The sequence below is a fragment of the Dermochelys coriacea genome, chromosome 7 (assembly GCF_009764565.3).
Source record: "Dermochelys coriacea isolate rDerCor1 chromosome 7, rDerCor1.pri.v4, whole genome shotgun sequence".
Classification (NCBI taxonomy): domain Eukaryota; kingdom Metazoa; phylum Chordata; order Testudines; family Dermochelyidae; genus Dermochelys; species Dermochelys coriacea.
This window is the reverse complement of record NC_050074.1, coordinates 9339704-9360052: the sequence shown is the minus strand read 5'-3', so window position 1 is coordinate 9360052 and position 20349 is coordinate 9339704. Positions and strand designations below refer to the sequence as shown.

Genomic DNA, 20349 nt, shown 5'->3' with positions numbered 1-20349 from the left:
ATTCACCAGTTAATTCAGAAATGGAAGCACTGCTTCATTCTTAAGACTCTTCTCGTGCAAAAGAAGTCTCGGTGACAATTACAATAATTTTTCTTGGTATTATTTACATGCATTCTGGTAGCCCCTAGGATCAGGGCCTCCTTATGCTATGAGCTGTACAGATAAACAACAAAGACAACTCTCCTTGCTTACAGTCTAGTTGTTGGACAAGTGAATAAAACAGACAAGTGGGAAGATGAGGGAATAAAATGAACAGTTACACAACACACTGGTTAGCTTGAATTCCAAAGCCACTGTGCACAAGTTTAACAAATAGAAGCAGCAGCAGCTTAGTGGATGAATACCTTGATTTTTATTGCAGCTCTGAAAGACAACAGCAGCCTCCACTTTACAAGCAAAAAAACACCCAGCAACTGTTCCTAACAATGCCAATGTCTTCATCAGATAAACTGACAGCTGGGGCATGCCCCTAGTATGGCTGAGATTTTGGGAAAGGCAAATCCCCTAGTATGAATGAATAAGGAATGCAAGTATGCCCTCTAGAGTGAGCAGAAATCTAAATAAAATAATTGTGACATCTCCAGGGAATCACATCACTGGGCTACTGTGTTCCCACTGATCTCCTGTACGTTGAAGGCTGCAAATGAGCAGCCCAAAAAGACAGCTTTTTAGCTTTTCTGTACAATCCAGCTTCCTCTTGCTGGAATTCCACATCTCAGCATCATCCTGCTTCACATTCAAAAGCTCTCACAGGTTACATCTCTGCGTGATTAGGGCAGGCTGAACTTTTCAAACAAAAGAGTGGGGGTGGTATTGTTTTCTGTTCTGATTTACTACTGTATATTAAACTACGCTTCAAGGCTATTTGCTTTGGAAATTTTCCTTGTAAAAATGCTCCTCCCTCACTTAAAAAAAAATCTTGAAAGTCAAGACAATAAAATACATAAAAGATACACAAGACAGGTTTAGCCAGGCTCTGCTGCTTCAGCCATTACCCTCCCATTTAACACACCCCAATCTCCCCACTAGCACTATTGCTTTCCCTCCCTAGCTGGAAAGGCCCGAAATTCCTCTGCCCCCTTTTCCTATCCTCCTGACCCCACGAACCTGAATGGTTCCAGCTCCGACTGCAGCCTTCCTGCCCTGAAACAGCTCCCTGTTTACTTTGGTTCCACCCCAACTCCCACTGTGTGCTTCCCCGCCCTCCCCAACAGGGAATCACAACAGTTCCCATTCCTATGCGAGTTTACAATAGCGAGCACAACAGGGTTCCAGGTCTTGGGTGAACCCTTTAGGTGCTACTATAATATTGTCAAACAGTAAATAATAATTCATTTCCTACTCCACTGCCTCCTTAATCCAGAACACTCCAATGGATCCTATTTCTTTATTCCAGCTGCCTTCCTCCACTTGAGTGGTTCCCATTTCTACCTACCCTCTCAGATCCAAAACTCCCCAGGGTCCCTGCCAGAACCCTATTGTACTTCACTAGATTTCAACTATTTGTGCAGCAATGTGCATTGTTATAGGCTACCAGGTAAAACCTGTCTCAGCATCCCAAGTCTCATTGGTGAGCTTTGATCAACTGACACCTGAGCAGACAGGAATTTTTGACTAATCCCTAGAGATATGAATGGCACCTAGGGAGCCATCAAAGCCTAAAACAGACCTGTCCTTGAATGACATCAAGCCAAACAGAAGTCTGACAGTGTTTTGTCAGCAAGGTTTTCCTGCCCCTTGTGGGGCATTTGCACATGTAAAGCCCCTTTCTCTAAATCTGCACATACAAATAGGATTTCTGTGTGTGTGTGTATAAACTATCATTTTTGTGTGAGTGCGCGCACACACACACACACACACCACAAAACCAAATCTGTGCATGCACATTTGCATACAAGTTAAGAGTTGCTACAGGTGCCTTTGAACATTTGGCCCAACACAATCCTTCTTCCTGACCCATACATCTTCATTTCTCTCCTTCAGTTCTACTTATTAACCCTGTAATTAAGTCTAAGTCTGTGGAGTGATTGGTGATAGAGGGCCAAATTTCCCAGCATGCTCTGGCTGATGTGCATGATCAGAGCTGTGCAAAGTAGCCATAAAGACAACCTAAATAGCTGGTTAAACCAGATTTCTGGCTGCTTTGTGTCACCAGAGCATACTGTAAACCTGGCCCATAGAATTTATGATACGCTTTACAAAACCAGGACCTGATCCTGCAATCCCTACTCAGGGAGCAGCCTCATTGACTTGAATGCAACTGCTCATGTGAGTAAGGATTATTTATGTGGAATATGGTTTGCATGCTCAACCCTTTAAATTGTATCTTATAGTACCATACTGTCTTTGATACTCTTTTCTTTCCCCCCCTGAAAGAGTTGTTTGTTTTTTCAGTGTTATTTTCCCAGCATAATGTATTACAGAATGTACTTACATGAACTCCTCTTTGTCCTCCATTGTCTAGTTATACTGTACAAACAATCTTCACAAGAATGGAAGGTTTTTTTTAAATCTTACTGTTAAAGGCTGTTAATTGCAGTATTAAAATACTAATGTGAACTCCTATGATACATTTAATACCATATATAGGAGAATAGAAGTTTAACAGTTATCACCTCACACATTTCTGTTGGTTCATGCTTGAAGAAATAACTCTGTATGGCAGCAACACATTTCTGTCCCTCATCCTGCCAGCTCAATCTACAGCGTGGCTGCTAGTGATGTGGGGGAAAAAAATCCTATAGAGGGTTTTTGTATAATCAGTTATCAATGGAAACAAATACAAATTACTGGACTCTGAGTTCAATCTTTGGCAGAAAGATGGTTAGAAAGATGCAAATATGATAGAACAAGTTACAGTTCAGATGTCATCTGTTCAATAAAATATGAACTAGAGGTAACACTTAAGCTATTAAAGACAGTTAGTGATAATATTAAAAGGCAGCTGAACTCCTGTGGCATCTAGCGATACAATGAGAATGTTCTATTACAGGTGTGGCCAACCTGAGCAGGAGCCAGAATTTACCAATGTGCATTACCATAACCTTCTATGAATATATGCAAACCAAGCAATAGTATGCTATGACTACATAGTAATGCAGAACAAAATGTTTTCAGTTTACTTGCATTGCTCCTATACTGCAAATATCAAATGGAAGCTATAACAGTATGCATGCTATTCGTTACCCTGTAACTGTTCCGGTTTTACTGCATGGACCAGTAAGAAAAGTCCTTAGTCAAGTATAATAATAAATAAATAATAATAAGCAAGGAAACAGGTTTCCATGTAAAATTAACTCTGTAACAGCACCCAATCATGCAGCCTTATTCTGGCACAACTTCAGTCAGCATGAGTTTTAGTAAACAAAGATAATAGAATCAGGCCATTATTTTGCACGTTAAAACATCTGAGAATCTAAAATAGGAAAAACACCACCTATGGACAAAGTGTTGACAGAACTTGTCTGGAGCTCCCTAATTTTTTTTCTAGCATTAAAATGTCAAACTGGTAATTAAAGATTGTCCTGAGTCAACATGCAAAGTCAGTGTTTTGGAATTAAAACAAAACAAAACCTGAAAATGACTGGCTCGTTTTTGGTTTGTTTTTTTAAATGTGAAAGGGGGGTTGCTTTGAAATGCAGGGACAAAATGTAACATTTTCCAAAAATATTTATATTCAAAACCTATAGGTTTCTTTCTATATTATTCACATCCAGAGAGAAAGTATATTTTGAACAAAAATGCTCTACAAATCTCTAACTTTTCCAATTAAAGATTTAATTACAGGTTGTGATAAGAAGTGACGTTTACATGTCAAACAACATATCTGAAAGTCTCTATTAGTCTTCCCCTTCCCAGCATCTATTTGGATTCCAGTCAAACAACATGAAATCGACCAGATTCTTGCCAATTTCACAGCACCCAACAGGCTTCTGCCCAGTTTTGTCAGGGTACCTTTAATGCTGCCAAGGAAGCTTTAAGCAAGGCAGCAGCACTAGCGCTGTCTGTGGGCATACTGCACAATGCGTCAGTTTACGTTCAGTCACATTTAGACGGTTATGTTCACAACCCAAAAGGGAATGTTTGTTTTTCTAAAATGAAAACTTAGATTTTGTACAAGTTGTTAGTAATCTATGTTATTTAGGTTGCATAGTCAGGCACTCAAAAATTAGGAAATGTCAGGTTTACAGCTGTCTCCGCAACCTTAATTCTGCCCACTTGTGCATTGATCTTGGACACTAAATGATGCAAAGATCTGTGGGAAAAAAGCCAGTATGTGAACATTAATTAAAGACTATTTCTTACATAATACATATACCTCGCCTGTTTCTCTTCCCCACTAGCTCCTCTGGCAACTGCCAGGTGTGGCAGGGGTGTCAGCCTGGTCTGAGAATATTTTGTCATTAATTTGGCAGGCTGCCTGAGAAATGCAAGTGAGAGAAATGAAATGGTGATATTCAAAAGTTATGTCACAGGAAAAGCTGAACTGAATTTCATGGGACAAAGGAAAGGCACGTTTGTATCCCAAGGGTGTCCCCCATGCCAATTATCAGAGGGCTGCAGCAAACAATGGAGGTATGAGAACTTTGCAGAGAGGAGAAGGTCACAAGAATCTTTTACAATGGAAAATGTTACCTAAATAGAAGAGTCACCACCAGTTCCCTATATAGGAAATATTTTGGATAGTTTAGCTTTCCCCACATTTTCATACAAGAGCCATCCCAATTACAGTCACTCACCTTTGTAAATCATTTTGAGATCTACTGAAGAAAAGCACTATATAAAGCTAGATATAGTATTATTATTAGGGTACATTTATTTCTGTTGTGTTTTCAAAAAAATAAAGTCACATTTCAGGTACTCTAATCATGTGTGGCTAGGGTTCTCTCTGTCCTGAAGTAAATTTGAGGTGTAGAACAAACATCAGCTAATTTTATTCACTCACAAAAATGTTATGGGAGGGATCTTCAAAGTTGTACTGCACTGGCCTAACTCTGCTCCCACTGAAATCAATGAGACCACAGTTACTCCAACGCTGAGCACTTTTGAAAATTTCACCCTACATGTTTTACTTTACTTACTTAAAAATATGCTAATGTTGATCTTCTAGAGAAGGAAAAACCTTTCAGAAATTGTTTTAAATTTGTTCCTCTAAGATACATTTTTTAAAAGCATTGAGAGACTGTTCCTGGATGTAAGCACGTGACCTGTTCTAAATAAAGGATATTTTCCACTTCTTGCACAACTGGAACAGATATAAACAGTCTGAACAAACTGCACTGCAGAATTCAACATGAATATAAAACCCTTGAATAAGATCCTTAAATAGCAGTAATCTGAAAAAAGAACAAACACAATATTGAAAATTGTAATGTAATAGAGTTTAAATCTAAATCACACTGCAAAATTAATTTACAAAATTAGATTTGATCATATGCATAGTAAAAAACTTATAACAGTCCAGTTTAGTTTCAGAGTTAGTATTCTCTGCAAAAATATGTGCACCAAGGATCCCCCCCCCCCCCCATTAGATACTACCCTTGCTAATATACAGTGTTCTAAGAGAAGGAAAATTAATTTAACCAGTCAATCTCCAACTTTGACAGCAGCACAAGATGACATAAAAATAAGTGAAGATCTGAATGCTGGCTAGATTTGAGGTACTGATTTACATTAGTGAAATACATTTGGCTAATATATATCTGTAGCACTGAATATCTGAAGTTATGATAATGTTATATAAACTTCAGTAATTCAATAAATTAAATCTCAAAGTTATTACTGATAAAATAAGCACACTCTTCTTTTAAAAAATTACCATGCAAACAGAGTTTTTCTTAACTTTTTCTACTTAAAATACAAATTTCATAGCAGGATCATTCTTGGGATATTAAATTTAAGCTGAAAAAGATCAGCAGTGCAGTAGCATAAATGGTAAAAAAATTAGTTTGTAATTCTTGCTGAATGCAGTTTTTATAAAATTGAAATTGTCAGCTACAATAGTTGACAATCAAGCATATAAGCCAAATGGGTTTATATTCCTGGGTGGAAAAAGAGGAAGTAAATGGACCAACCCAACCAATTTTCACTGTTCTTAGCTCATCTGTATTAACAGTAAACTTAGACCATCAAACAAAGTGAGCCAATTTAAATGCAGAACCTCCAGGTGAAAGCAAAGGGTCAAATCTGCCTTCAGTAGTGCATGTGTAATGCTCACTGAAAGAGTTTGCATATGTGCTAGGGAGGGGAGGATTTCATCTTACATTCTGCAGTCTAGTAATAAATAAAATAAAGCCTTGTCATATTGATTTAGTCACATATCCCAGTTCTCTCTCACACCTAAAAATGACTATGCAGAAACTATGGTGCCTGTAAGAACTGTTTAGTTTTCAAAGGCTTAAGAACACAAGAATGGCTATACTGGGTCAGACTAAAGGTCCATCCAGCCCAGTATGCTGCCTGCCAACAGTGGCCAATGCCAGGTGCCCCAGACGGAATGAACTTAACAGGTAATGATCTAGTGATCTCTCTCCTGCCATCCATCTCCACCCTCTGACATACAAAGGCTAGGGACACCATTCCTTACCCATCCTGGCTAATAGCCATTAATGGACTTAACCTCCATGAATTTATCCAGTTCTCTTTTAAACCCTGTTATAGTCCTAGCCTTCACAACCTCCTCAGGCAAGGAGTGCCACAGGCTGACTGTGCGCTGAGTGAAGAACTTCCTTTTATTTGTTTTAATCCTGCTGCCCGTTAATTTCATTTATAGTTCTTGTATTATGGGAACAAGTAAATAACTTTTCCTTATTCACTTTCTCCACACCACTCATGATTTTATATACCTCTATCATATTCCCCCCTTAGTCTCCTCTTTTCCAATCTTAAGCTCAACCACAACAAATTCCAGAGAATCCTTAAACATGTCTAGCACTTCCCAGTCTGAGAGGCTAAATTCTCATGGGACCCTTAGGACTTTAGGTTGGAATCACTGTATCTTAGCCCATCATTTTATTTTCAGTCCTTGTTACTGGGCCTTTTTGCTGGACTTACGTTTTTCATTGTCCTCTAGCATTCTACTGTGGCATAGCCTAGTACAGCATTTAGAGCAAAGAGATTTTATGAGAGGATCCCTTGCAGTTTTGGATTGGAACCTTGAATTATCAAACGGGAGTGTGCATTAAAGAAAAGAAGAAGAAAATGGGAGACAGGTGAATTGGGTGGAAGATGCAGTATAATAGAATGTGAAGGAGGGAGATCAATATTGCGAGTGCTGAGTTAAATTGGGCAATGAAGTTATGGGTGAGTCTTTTGGGGCAGGAGGGAGTTGGATTTTTTTTTAAAATACATCATGCTGGGTGGATTTCCCAGGGGTCAGGGTCAATAATGGGGGTTGTTCTGCCTCATCACTCCAATGAGACTACAGAAAAAGTAATTCCCCTTTAAGCAGAAATGAGAGGCCGACTGGTTGGGTCAGTAGAGGATTTCCCCATCTTTGGGCGGGATTGATTTTATCCATGTGAGTAAAGACAGGCAGTATTGCTAAGTGGACAGAGCAACAGACTGGGACTCCAGAGACCTGAGCTCTGCTCCTGGCTCTGCCGTTGGCCTGCTGGGTGAGTGAGCAAATGATATCCCCCCTCTGTGCCTTGCTTTCACCGTCTGTAAGATGAGCATAACGATAATCTCCTTTGGAAGGAGCTTTGAAATCTACTGATGAAAAGCACTGTATTATTCAATTTATGTCTGGAGCTGGAGGGCACAAATGCCATGTACCCCTGACTGAGCTTCCTCTGGTCTCACTTGTTGAAGCTCCCAGTGTGCAAGGGGAACTTCAGACTGCCTACTAGTTGAAAGTGTTCTGTGCCCCTCACGGCTAGTTTAAAAACAAACAAACAAAAAAAAAAAAACCACAACCCACAGAAAAAATTGAGTCCCGATAGTGAAGATTAGCAAGGAAAGGCAGTGTGCCAGCACTGCTCAACCAAGTGGCCATATAGGCCCTTGTTCAACAAACCATCCACCTATCTTCATTATCATCTCATTATCACTCGATTCCTTAAATGCTTTTTGGGATAAGGTTGAGAAGAGAATGCAACTCCATGAACTTCAGGGCAGTTACTCCTGATTTACACTAATATGACCAAGAAAAGAGAATCAGACTCTTGATGTTCTCAGCTGTCCTTGATACCCACCAGTCAGGTTTCAGGCATGGGCAGAGCAGAGAACCAGCAGAGGGTCTCATTGGCTGATCTTCCCCTATTCAAGGAAACAGGTCAGGTTCACTGGTTCTATCAGCATCCTTAGTTGCTATCATCCACCAGGTTTTACTAACCTGGCTGTGGCCCCTAGTTGTGCTGGACTTGAAGTCCAGCCGAGAGTGGGGTCCCTGCCTTGGCCCAGCCTGCTCTGGGTTCTGCATACTGCAGGAGTCCAGGGCTACACACTGGTGATACAGTGGTGTATACAAGCTGGGCTAGCTGTGTCAATGTCAACAATATCCATTCTCCCCCTGTCAGAGAGATCTCAAGCAGTTTAGGTAATTATTATTCCACCTGAGGGCGCTTTCTTGTTGGAGGGATGTGACAGAGACACTGCAGGTTTCTATTCTGTCACCCTTGCTGCTCAATATGTACGTGAAGCTGCTGGGGAACACATTGATGTGGTCCAGAGTGCAGAACCACCATTATGATGTAATGACTCAATCGCTGTTTCTTTGGACACGGACAGGACCCCATGTTTGCATTCCAGGTGTGCGACTCAGAGGTGGCAAGTACCTGTGCTCAGGTGACAGCAAGCTGTCTGAGGCTCAATCCATGTACACTGGAAACAATCCTAGTTGGTTTCAGGAAGCCACTGAGTATATGGTCATCATTCCTGAGTGGGTTTGCCCACTTAACCTCCACAGAAAATCACAATATAGGGGTGCATTTAGATCCCAGAGGCCTAAAGCACTTTGTTTATCTGTGCCTGGGGGAGCAAAATGGGGTGGTAATAACCATTCATCTTGATTTAGGAGCTGGACCCTGCTCTCCTTGCTCTGAAGGCCTAACAGGCTGGATTACTGGCCACACTGGTAATTGCTCAAGACAACTGATCATACATAAGGCTACGATTTAGTGACCTGTCCACGACTTTTACTGAAAATACCCATGACTAAATCTTAGCTGGGGGACAAAGAGGGCGCTGCTCTGGGGGATTTGGTGGGGGCGCCGAGGCCAGCCAGCAGCACCAGCCACGCCAGAGGCCACCCACCTGCCACTGCTCCTGCCACCCCAGGACTATTGCTCAGGTGGTCCCAGGGACCAGCTGAACCGGCCGCTGCCCGGGCAACCCTGGGGTAAGCCACACCAAGCTACAGAATCCATGTTTTCCGTGACATCCACGTCAGATACGGAGCCCTAATCATAAGAAACAGTGTCCTGTAGGTTGCACTGGCTTCCAGGTGCAATTTAAGATGTGAACATTGAACTTCGAAGCCCTATATTGTTTGGGTCCTAGCTACATGAGAAACACTTCTCTCCCTATGCACCACCATTACAGTGGGTCTAAAATGCTCACACTATAGGTATGACCTCACTGCACAGTGAACTCTTCTCAGTTGGCTTAGCTCTGCAAAAGTAGCTATGCTGCAAAATAACACAAGCACAATAAGACAATAGCACAGTGGCTGAGTTAGCAGCTCAGGGTGTTAGGCTAACTCCAGCTTTAGCATGTACCTCTTGACAGGCCAGCCAACTTGAGTTAAAAGCATCACCACACAGAGCTAAGTGGTTTTGCATATGGACAGGGCAACACTTGAGTTATAACTCAAGTTAACTGCAATGAAGACAAGCCCCAAGCATCCCAAAATTTGGGAGCCTGGGTGTTAGTGCCAGGGGTTTTTACAGGGCCTTCACTGATCCGAAAGAGCTTAAATTTTTCTTAAGCCTACAGGGCACCGTACAATATCTATCTATATACTTAAGACTTTTGTTTGAAGGATGGGGAACTTATTTATAGACTTACTAAAGATGAGAGGGCTCTATTTAATATTTGCCATGTGCACCATGAACTATTTTAACTACATACATGTACCCAGAGACACTGGCATAGGAAGCACACTTAAAAACTGAAAATAACTAGTACTCCTTTTCTTTTTGCGAATACAGACTAACACGGCTGCTACTCTGAAACCTAACTAAAACAAGATATGCTATCAACAAGCTTGGCAATAAATTAGATAGAACGTTTTTGCCATCTATGTATCAGAGAGCATTGTGAGGAGGATGAAAGGTTTGTTGTTGACAAAACACCCTGGAAGAAAGTCTGGAGAAGGAAAAAAAGACATTGCCGACAGATTTCAAAGTAGCAGCCGTGTTAGTCTGTATTCGCAAAAAGAAAAGGAGTACTTGTGGCACCTTAGAGACGAACAAATTTATTAGAGCATAAGCTTTCGTGAGCTACAGCTCACTTCATCGGATGCATTCCGATAAAGTGAGCTGTAGCTCAGGAAAGCTTATGCTCTAATAAATTTGTTCGTCTCTAAGGTGCCACAAGTACTCCTTTTCTTTTTGCCGACAGAGTAAAACATGCAGGGCCCACAAGGCATAGATGTCTTGAAGTGCTAAATGCATTTGCTTTCTTTTTCCAGCAGTTCCCTAGAAGGAGCAAATGCCCTAATACAGTGTAAGAGAAGTACACTGTAAGAGAAATACACTGAACAAGCTGGAGCCCATCTAAACAACACAGCAGATCGAGATGACAATATAGCAGATAACTTTTGTAAACACCATTGCAAGAACTTCAATTAAAACTTGTGAACACATATGTCATTCATTGATTTCAAGTAGCATGGGCCTGCTCCAAAATAAAAAACAAACAAACAAAAAAACCACAAGGCTTGCAACACCCGTTTTAATTTAGCATTGACTGGATCCCAAATTCTGTCCTGCACCTGTCTCCAGTGTAAAAAAAAAAAAAAAAAGTGTGAAACAGTGTATTCCCGTATATCCAGTTTGTTCTGACTAGGTAGCATTTATCAAGCTAGCATGAGGGCATAGAAACAGATGTTGCAGGTTCTGAAACAGCACAAGCAGCTATTCTCCCACAGTGTTGTACGTGATCATTTATTTTACCTGACAGAAGTTTTCCCCCTCACTCTTCCACAGACTAATGCAATGTTATGTAGGTGATCCCATCAGAACACTCAAATGATCCAATTTATTCACTTGTTTGGAACACCGCACGCCCTGAATGAAAAGGGGCGGATTTCTCTCTCACTTTCTGTCTTCTATACCCTTTATGCACAGTCAAGCTTTAGTAACAGTCTAGGCCTCTCCAAGAATGACAGCGATATCCTTTGGCCAAGGCTGGATAATGCCCAACAATATCCTTTATATAATACCACACCAGAACTTGAGCCCTCCCTCTCCCCCAACACATGCCAAACAAAACTGCTATTATTACAGAAAACACTAACTAAATAGCTGCTTTTATGGTCCCAACAGCATAGGATGTTTCCTTTCAATATATTTTGTTTAACGTTTACAAATGGGCTGATTCAGCAGCACAGAATACAAACAGCAGACACATGGCAGCCTGATTATTCCCTCAGTTACGTTTTGCAATGAGGGACAGGGTTTAAACACCAGCAAACCACCACCACCATCCCAAAACAAACAGCCTCCTCAGAGTGCGACACTCCCAGCTTCACCAGCCCGCCTTGCCCCTAAATTAGCAGGCTGCCGTTTGCAACGTTTCCCCTGCTTTGACAGCGTCCCACGCTGGGAGTCAGTGACAACCTATGCATTCATGCCCCGAGCTCCAGTGTGCCCCAACGGGGACAGGCCCTGCAGCTTCAGGGCACAGGCAGCACCACAGTGGCACTGCCAGGGGAGGGGCAGCCTTTCCCCATTCCTATCTGGGCCAAGTGGGAGGGGAGGTGTCTCTCCTAGAGGCATGGGAGAAGGGAAAGAGGGAGAAAGAAGGGCAGATTAAGGAGAAGAGCAATAAAAGAGATACAGAGGAAAAGGTAGAAGAGAAGGGAGCTGAGAAAGGGCAGGCTGCAGAGTGAAAGGGGGAATGGAAAGGGGGCAAAGGGAGAAGGGCAGGGAGATGAACACAGGCAAGGAGGAGAAAGAGGGAATGGGGCAGGGGAGGAATGGAAAGAGGGCAGAGGAAGAAGGGCAAGGAGCAGAGAGAGGGAAAGGGGCAGGAGAGAGAGCGGGGGGGCAGGAGGAGAGAAAAAAGGGCAGAGAGGGGGAACTGGAAATGGGGCAGAGAGAGAAGGACATAAGGAGAGAGAGGAATAGAGCAGGGGGAGAGGGGGGAACACTGGAAGGGGCACAAGCAAGGGGAGAAGGGCAGAGGGGGGATGCAAAAGGGGCAGGGGGGAACACGAGCAGAGGGAGGGGGGAACACGAGCAAGGGGAGAAGGGCAGAGAGGGGGGATGGAAAGGGGGCAGGGGGATGAAGAGGAGCAGAGGAGAGAGGGGGGGATGGAAAGGGGGCAGGGGGATGAAGAGGAGCAGAGGAGAGAGGGGGGGATGGAAAGGGGGCAGGGGGATGAAGAGGAGCAGAGGAGAGAGGGGGGGATGGAAAGGGGGCAGGGGGATGAAGAGGAGCAGAGGAGGGGGGGGATGGAAAGGGGGCAGGGGGATGAAGAGGAGCAGAGGAGAGAGGGGGGGATGGAAAGGGGGCAGGGGGATGAAGAGGAGCAGAGGAGAGAGGGGGGGATGGAAAGGGGCAGGGGGATGAAGAGGAGCAGAGGAAGAGGGGGGATGGAAAGGGGGCAGGGGGATGAAGAGGAGCAGAGGAAGAGGGGGGGATGGAAAGGGGGCAAGGGGATGAAGAGGAGCAGAGGAGAGGGGGGGGATGGAAAGGGGGCAGGGGGATGAAGAGGAGCAGAGGAGAGAGGGGGGGATGGAAAGGGGGCAGGGGGATGAAGAGGAGCAGAGGAGAGGGGGGGGATGAAAAGGGGGCAGGAGGATGAAGAGGAGCAGAGGAGAGAGGGGGGATGGAAAGGGGGCAGGAGGATGAAGAGGAGCAGAGGAGAGAGGGGGGGATGAAAAGGAGCAGAGGAGAGAGGGGGATGAAAAGGGGGCAGGGGGATGAAGAGGAGCAGAGGAGAGGGGGGGGATGAAAAGGAGCAGAGGAGAGGGGGGGGATGAAAAGGGGGCAGGGGGATGAAGAGGAGCAGAGGAGAGAGGGGGGGATGAAAAGGAGCAGAGGAGAGGGGGGGGATGGAAAGGGGGCAGGGGGATGAAGAGGAGCAGAGGAAGAGGGGGGATGGAAAGGGGGCAGGGGGATGAAGAGGAGCAGAGGAAGAGGGGGGGATGGAAAGGGGGCAGGGGGATGAAGAGGAGCAGAGGAAGAGGGGGGGATGGAAAGGGGGCAGGGGGATGAAGAGGAGCAGAGGGAGGGGGGGGGATGGAAAGGGGGCAGGGGGATGAAGAGGAGCAGAGGAAGAGGGGGGGATGGAAAGGGGGCAGGGGGATGAAGAGGAGCAGAGGGAGAGGGGGGGATGGAAAGGAGCAGAGGGAGAGGGGGGGATGGAAAGGGGGCAGGGGGATGAAGAGGAGCAGAGGGAGGGGGGGATGGAAAGGGGGCAGGGGGATGAAGAGGAGCAGAGGGAGGGGGGGATGGAAAGGGGGCAGGGGGATGAAGAGGAGCAGAGGGAGAGGGGGGATGGAAAGGGGGCAGGGGGGATGAAGAGGAGCAGAGGGAGAGGGGGGGATGGAAAGGGGGCAGGGGGATGGAAAGGGGGCAGAGGGAGAGGGGGGGATGGAAAGGGGGCAGGGGATGAAGAGGAGCAGAGGAGAGGGGGGGATGGAAAGGGGGCAGGGGAAGAAGGGAAGGGGGCAGAGGGAGGGGCACGGCGCTGCCCCCCGCCCTCACCCACCTGCTTTTCAGGGGCTGGCTCTTCAGCTCATAGTAGGTCTTGGGCTCCTCGTGAAACTCCTCGCCGACCTCGAAGTCCGCCACGATCCCCGACTCCGCCTGCATCGTCCCCGGCTCCGGCAGCGAGCGAGCAGCGAAACCTTCCCCCGGCGCTGCCCGGCGGCGTGTGGCGAGTGCGCGGCCTCGGCCTGCCCCTGCCCCTGCCCCTGCCCCCGCCGCCGCCCCCGGCACACGCCCACCCCCGTGCCTGGGACTTGTAGTCCGCCAGGGGGCCGGGCCGCCCGCCTCCGCGGGGCCCTGCGCACTACAACTCCCGCCAGGCCCGGCAGGAGGAAGCGGCCGGCGGGCGGCTGCCGGGGTGCGGAGCCCTTCGCCCCGCGCCAGGGCCGTCACCTCCAGCCCGGCTGCCAGGTGCCGGCCCCCGCCTCCCTGCCGGGATCCCAGCCAGGGCCGGCGGCGGCGGCGGCAAGTGTACCCCCCCCAGTGCGGTGTGTGTAAAGCCAGTGACAGGCGCGGGCCGGGCCGGGCCCCCCACTTTCTCTCCTCCGTCACCGGTTCCACGAGCCGGGGGGGGGGCCGCGGGAAAGAGCCCCCGGGCGGGGGCGGGGGCGGGGGCGTTGCATCCCCGGGCGCCGACGTGGTGAGGCGGGAGGCGAGGATGCCGCAAAGCCAAACCCTGGTGAGGCGGAGGCCGCGGCGCTTAACGTCTTGCGTTTCAAGTGGCCCGGGGGGTGGGGGCCGGGGCCTGGCCTGTTGACTGCACCTTCGGGGGGGGGGGGGGTCAGAGGTTACATCCTGGTGGGTTTCTGGGGGGGGGGGTCTCCTTCAGCCACCAGGCGTGAAACCACAAATGAGTTTCCTGCCTCATCCCCCCCCCCTCTCCCCCCCCCCCCGGCCGTTCAACCCTTTAGCGGGTGCCCTCATTGATTCCGGCTGCGCTACAGCCGGGCGAACTCCCAGCCGGCGGGGGGGGGGGGGTTAAACTCTTCTTGGTGGGTTGTTGTGGGGTTTTTGTGTGTGTGTGTGTGTGTGTTTGTTTGTGTTCGTTTTCACGTATCGTCTCTGGATTGTGAGGCAAGGAAGCAGGGCGTATCACGCTGAGAGTACGAAGGGGGGAGGGGGAGGGGGGGGCGAAGAAAAATGGAGGCAAAGCCCTTGCGTCAGGTGGCTACCGCGTTGGCTAGCTTTGCAAGAGTCCTTGACCCCCCCCCCCCCCCAAATAAGGCCTTGTTTTGCAGTACAGTGTGGCTGAGGCCCCATTAAGCCCAATGAAATGCTTATTTAGGCTCCCAGGCAGTGCCACCTTAGCGCCAGCGTCAGCCGTGGTGAATGGCTAAGAGAATAGAGCCGTTCTGGAGCGCGAGGGCTAGCTGCCCGCTTCTGCCCTCCGCCTGAAGTGCATTCAGGGCAGAAATGGGGCAAAGGTCGTTTTAACGCTCTTTGGGGCTTCCTGTGGCTCAACTATAAGTTGCGTTGGGGCTGCCAATGTTCCCCTAGGAGCTGTGGGCAGCCAGGAAGAGCGAGCCCAGTAGCTCCAGCCCCTCCCCAAGGAATCTCCTTGATCAGGCAGACTGGTTTACAGGAGCTGGCTGGTGGATAGCAGGACAAGTGAAATGGCAGCTGCTCCAGGTCAATTAAGACACCTGGGGCCAATTAAGAACTTTCCAGAAGGCCGGGAGAAGGCTAGGTTGGTTGGGACACCTGAAGCCAATCAGGGGCTGGCTGAAACTAGTTAAAAGCCTCCCAGTCAGTCAGATGGGGGTGCATGTCAGCAGCTGTGGGAAGAAGTTGCGCGGTTGGAGAGGCTGAGTAGTACACACCATATCAGGCACAAGGAAGGAGGCCCTGAGGTATGGGGGAAGTGGATGCTGCTGCAGGGAAATAGCCCAGGGAATTGTACATGTCCTGTTTCTAAAAGGTCAGCTACCATAGCTGATACTATTAGGGTCCCTGGGCTGGAGCCTGGAGTAGAGGGTGGGCCTCGGCTCTCCTCCCCCACCCATCTTTGCCCCCTGTTTAATCACTGAGACTGGGAGACAACAAAGACTGTGCAAGGAAGGATAACTTCTCATCTCCCTCGCTAGCTTATGATGAAAATGGCTCAGTAGACAGTGACCCTTGTCCCTAGAGAAAGAAGGGCTATGTGGAGGGTCACAGTGAGCCTCTGAGGCTAGCGAAATCTGCCAGGAAAAGCAGGACCCACAGAGGCAAGGACAGAGCTTTGTCACAATAACCTATTCCTAATCTCACAAGTAGGTCAGCTTCAGTCTGAGACCTGGGTGAAGATCAAGGATGATTCAGACCTCCTGGAAGCATGGCTGAGTGGCTAAAGCACAAGGTGTAGTCAGGATCTGGGTTCACTGTGAAACCTTGGGTGGATAAGTAATCTCACTCCTGTTTTTCATGTTTTCCTCCTCTGTAACAAAGGGCTCATGGCATTTACCTACTTCACAGGGTTCCTAGAATAGAAGGCATTCTATACATCATCATCATCACTCTCATAACCACATTAGTAGTTGGGGCACCATAATTAATGAGCAATCAACTAAATGTTACCACCCCTGATGATTGTGTGTCAGTGCTTGAGTCTCTGCGAAGTCCATTCCTGTCCATTCTTTTATGTTGTCAATTCATCTTTTCTTCTGTCTACCTCTTCTTCTCTTCCCCTGTATTGTTCCTTGATGATCTTGATCTTGGATGATCTTGGATAGGTCAGATGATCTTGTTACATGGTCACTTGTCACTTCAGCTTGCACTTCTTCACAGTCATCAGGGGGTCTTCATATGACCCAGCGCATTGGGTGAAGATGTTATGGACCTCTTCATTAGTGATGTGGTCGAAGTAGGAGATGCCCAGGATTTTACAAAAGTATCTCAATTCTACTACCTGTATTTTCCGTTCAAGTTCTGCCATAAGGGTCCATATCTCGCACACATACAGAAAAATGGAGATGACCAGTACGTGCAGCAGTTTCCATTTGGATTCGAGGGAGATGTTCTTCTTCCTCCAAATTGGCTTTAGCTTTGCCACTGTTGCTGTTGTTTGTGCAGTTCTTGCCAGAATTTCTGCCTTTGATCCTTCATCAGTGATGATTGCCCCCAAATTCTTGAACTGTTTCAGTCTCCAGCTCTTGTCCACTGACCGTGATATGTGAGCTGATCCCGTCATGTTTATTTGTCATCAGCTTGGTTTTCTCTGCACTGATTTCCAAGCCATATTTTGCAGATGTTTCATCCAATCGTTTCACAAGGTTGGCAAGTTCATCTTCGCTACCTACCAGACCATCAATGTCATCAGCTAACCAAAGATTTGAGATTGTTCGCCCCCCCAATGCTGTGACTGTGCATATGTGATCTTCTAGGGCATCAGTCATTATACACTCCAAGTAGATGTTGAACAGTGTGGGCAAAAGAAGGCAGCCTTGCTGGACTCCAACAGTGCTGCGAAACCATTCTCCTACTGTGACATTGACGGGAACTGCACTGCTGGTCTTCACATATGGTTGTTTAATGGTAAGAATAAGTTTATGACCAACATTGTACTTCTTCGTGGTTTCCCAGAGAGCTTCGTGCCATACTCTGTCAAACGCCTTCTTGAAGTCAACAAAGACGTGGTAGATGTCCTGCTGGTATTATAAGTATTTCTTATATCGAACATGAAGGTTGAAAATCTGTTCTGTGGTATTTTTTTTCCAGCACGAAAGCCAGCCTGTTCTTCAGCGATGATATTCTCTGCTTCTGGCTTCAATCTGTTCAATATGACTTTCAGTATCACTTTGCTGGAATAGCTAATTAAGCTTATGGTCTGATAATTTTGACACGATTCAGGTTGCCTTTCTTTGATGATTAATGACTGTGTCCTCGTGGAGGGCCACTCACTGGTTTGCCAGATCTTGTTGCAGATCTTGGTGAGTACATTTATTACTGTTTCTCCTCTGAATTTCATCAGTTCGGCTGGGATGTTGTCAATACCTGTAGCCTTTCCGTTCTTGAGTGATTTCACAGTTGTCTCCACTTCTTCACGCAGTATTGGAAAGTCATCCTCCTCTGTTGAATCTGGGCTGTCTAAGACACTGTCTAGGACCTCCATTTGTATGGTTGTATAGATCCGAGCAGTAGTTTGTCCACCTGTTGATGACGTGCCTTTCTTCTATAAGAATTTTCCCTTCTTTGTCTTGAATTGCATTAGCTTTGGTCCGTCTTCCATTCATCAGACCTTTCACAATCTGGAAGGCTCATTTGATATTTTTATTATTGATACACTTCAATTTTAGAGCATTGGTTTTGATCCATATCTCCTTCATTCCTTTCTTGATCTTTCTGCCAGTCACTCTGTATTTATCAGCTCCCCCAGTGCTGCTGTTGTCTCTCTTGAGTTCTCTTCTAATGTCACACATTTATAGTATTTCATTTGTGATCCAAGGTTTTGTCGTCTTATGGTGTTTCCCAAGGATGTCCATTGTTGCCTCATTCATTACAGCATTGAAATTGTTGGTTATTGTTTCTCTGTCTTCCTCTAGAGCAAGCAGCAGCGCACATTTTCCACTGATCATTGCTTGGAATGACTCTGCAATGCTTCGGTCTCTAAGTCTTTCTAAGTCAAACTTGGTTCTGGTGAACTTTGGCCTGACGATTTTCCTTAGCCACAGCCAAAAGTTTAGCATCACAAGGTCACAATCGCTTCCAATATCAGCACCAGGGAAGCTCCTTGTTTTAGCTCTATTGATCCCAGAACTAAATCAGTTTTGCACCATGATGTAGTCGATCTGACTATGATGTAGACCATCAGGTGCATGCCACATTGATTGTCTGGGTGCTTTATGTGCTCCTAGTGTGTTTGCAATAACCAAATTGTTATAGCTGGCAAACTCCAAAAGTCTCAGTCCTCTCTCATTGGTTACCGCATTACAGAAAGAGCTACGATAATCTCACCAATCTTCCTGTGCATCAGTACCCACTTCAGCATTCCAATATCCCTGTACAATCAGGATATTTTTCTTGTGTCCCTTATCAATGATGTCTTGGAGCTGATTATAAAAATCTTCAATTTGCTCATCGTCATAGTCTGTTGTAGGGGCGTAGACTTGTACCACTGTGATATTAAACGGTACTGCTTTTAGAAGGACGGAAAGAAACCTGCTGGATATTGAGCGGCATCCTAATATTAAATTCTTGATATCTTTATACAGAAGGAATACTACGCCGTTGACATGTTTGTCCTCTCCACCGTAATAGAGTACATGGCCTTCTTCCATTAGCGCCTCTCCAAAGGTCTTCCATATGACCTCAGAGATTTTCTAGGAGGTGCCAGGTGTATTATTCCATTTCGTATGTGAGTTCTTTCAACCTCCCTATTTGTCTCAATGTCCTTACATTGCATGTAGCTATGGTGATATCTCTTCCATGGAGCCTCTTCGTTGGGGTTACACCAGTAGTATACTTGTCGCATCCACCCTGGTGGGAGACGGATGGCGCGGTCATTATTAACCCGGGCTGCGACCAATCCGTTATAGACATGGTTGACTTGCTCATCATACGGTGGGTCTTGAGTAAATTTCTAACCTGGTGAAGCCCATCCATCTCCAGGCAACCCTCTTTTAGTTGCCTCTTCTGATATGCAGAAGGAGCAGTGGGCCTATTCTGTCCCCGGACCCACAGTGGGGTCCTGGAATAGAAGGCATTCTATACATACAAGTTGTTATTATTGGTCTCAGTTTTTTACAGGTATTTGGGTCATGGACCTCTTTGATTCTGGGACTGACTGGGGTCCTGTTCAGCCCCTAGTGATTAGTTAGAGCAGCTTCAGGGCTGTTCTCAGTGATGCCCTGCAGTGGTCCAATGAGCTATTCTGGCAGCTAGAAATAGCCAGAAAATGGAGACTCTGTGGCCACACCCCCTACACCAGGAGCTGCAAGGGGCATTGGCATAGAAGACACTACTGTTCTCTGCCTACAATTTTCAAAACTTTTTCACTTAGAAGCCCAAGATCCCATTTATTTCCTATGTTCTTCTGAACACTTGACCTAAGGCAGTTAGAGATTCCCTTACACTGCTGACCAGTTCTACTGGATTTGCAGCTCCTTTGAGATTGATGTTGTGGCCATAACAGCATGAAGAATCCACCCTTTTGCTCATTTAAGCCAATGACAGTTTTGTCTGAGTGAGACCAAGTAAGGACTTCAGGAATAGGCCCTTAAGTATGATTATTGTTTTTTGTTTATGTATGTATTTTTGCCTGAACCTATCCCTCAGTGGTGATTTCAACAGAAAAGGCACTTAATTAATGTATTATTTAAATTGATTGGAAGACTTTCCTGCTGGGAGCAATCCTATATTAGTGGCCTATATTGATTTAACACTGGGATCCCTAATGATGCTTTTGGCAAAAGAACACAAAAAATCCCAACAAATAAAACTCAACCTACTCTTGAACCACTTGTAATATTTACCACCTGAGTCACCCAGAGA

General features: G+C 46.1%; 1 protein-coding gene and 1 long non-coding RNA gene across 2 annotated transcripts in view; both read right to left on the bottom strand.

Annotated features, from left to right (window-relative positions):
• Positions 1 to 14078, bottom strand: part of MITF (melanocyte inducing transcription factor) — a 169675-nt gene extending 155597 nt beyond the window's left edge. The window contains 1 exon segment of the mRNA XM_038409976.2: positions 13883 to 14078. Within this exon segment, the coding sequence (XP_038265904.1) occupies positions 13883 to 13986 (104 nt within the window). The 5' untranslated portion in view covers positions 13987 to 14078.
• LOC122460904 lies at positions 5169 to 11158 on the bottom strand. The gene is made up of 2 exons (XR_006282515.1): positions 11118 to 11158; positions 5169 to 5336 (listed from the first exon to the last, which is right to left on the bottom strand). It is a non-coding gene; the product is annotated as an uncharacterized LOC122460904 (long non-coding RNA).
• Positions 14079 to 20349: the final 6271 nt, after the last annotated feature.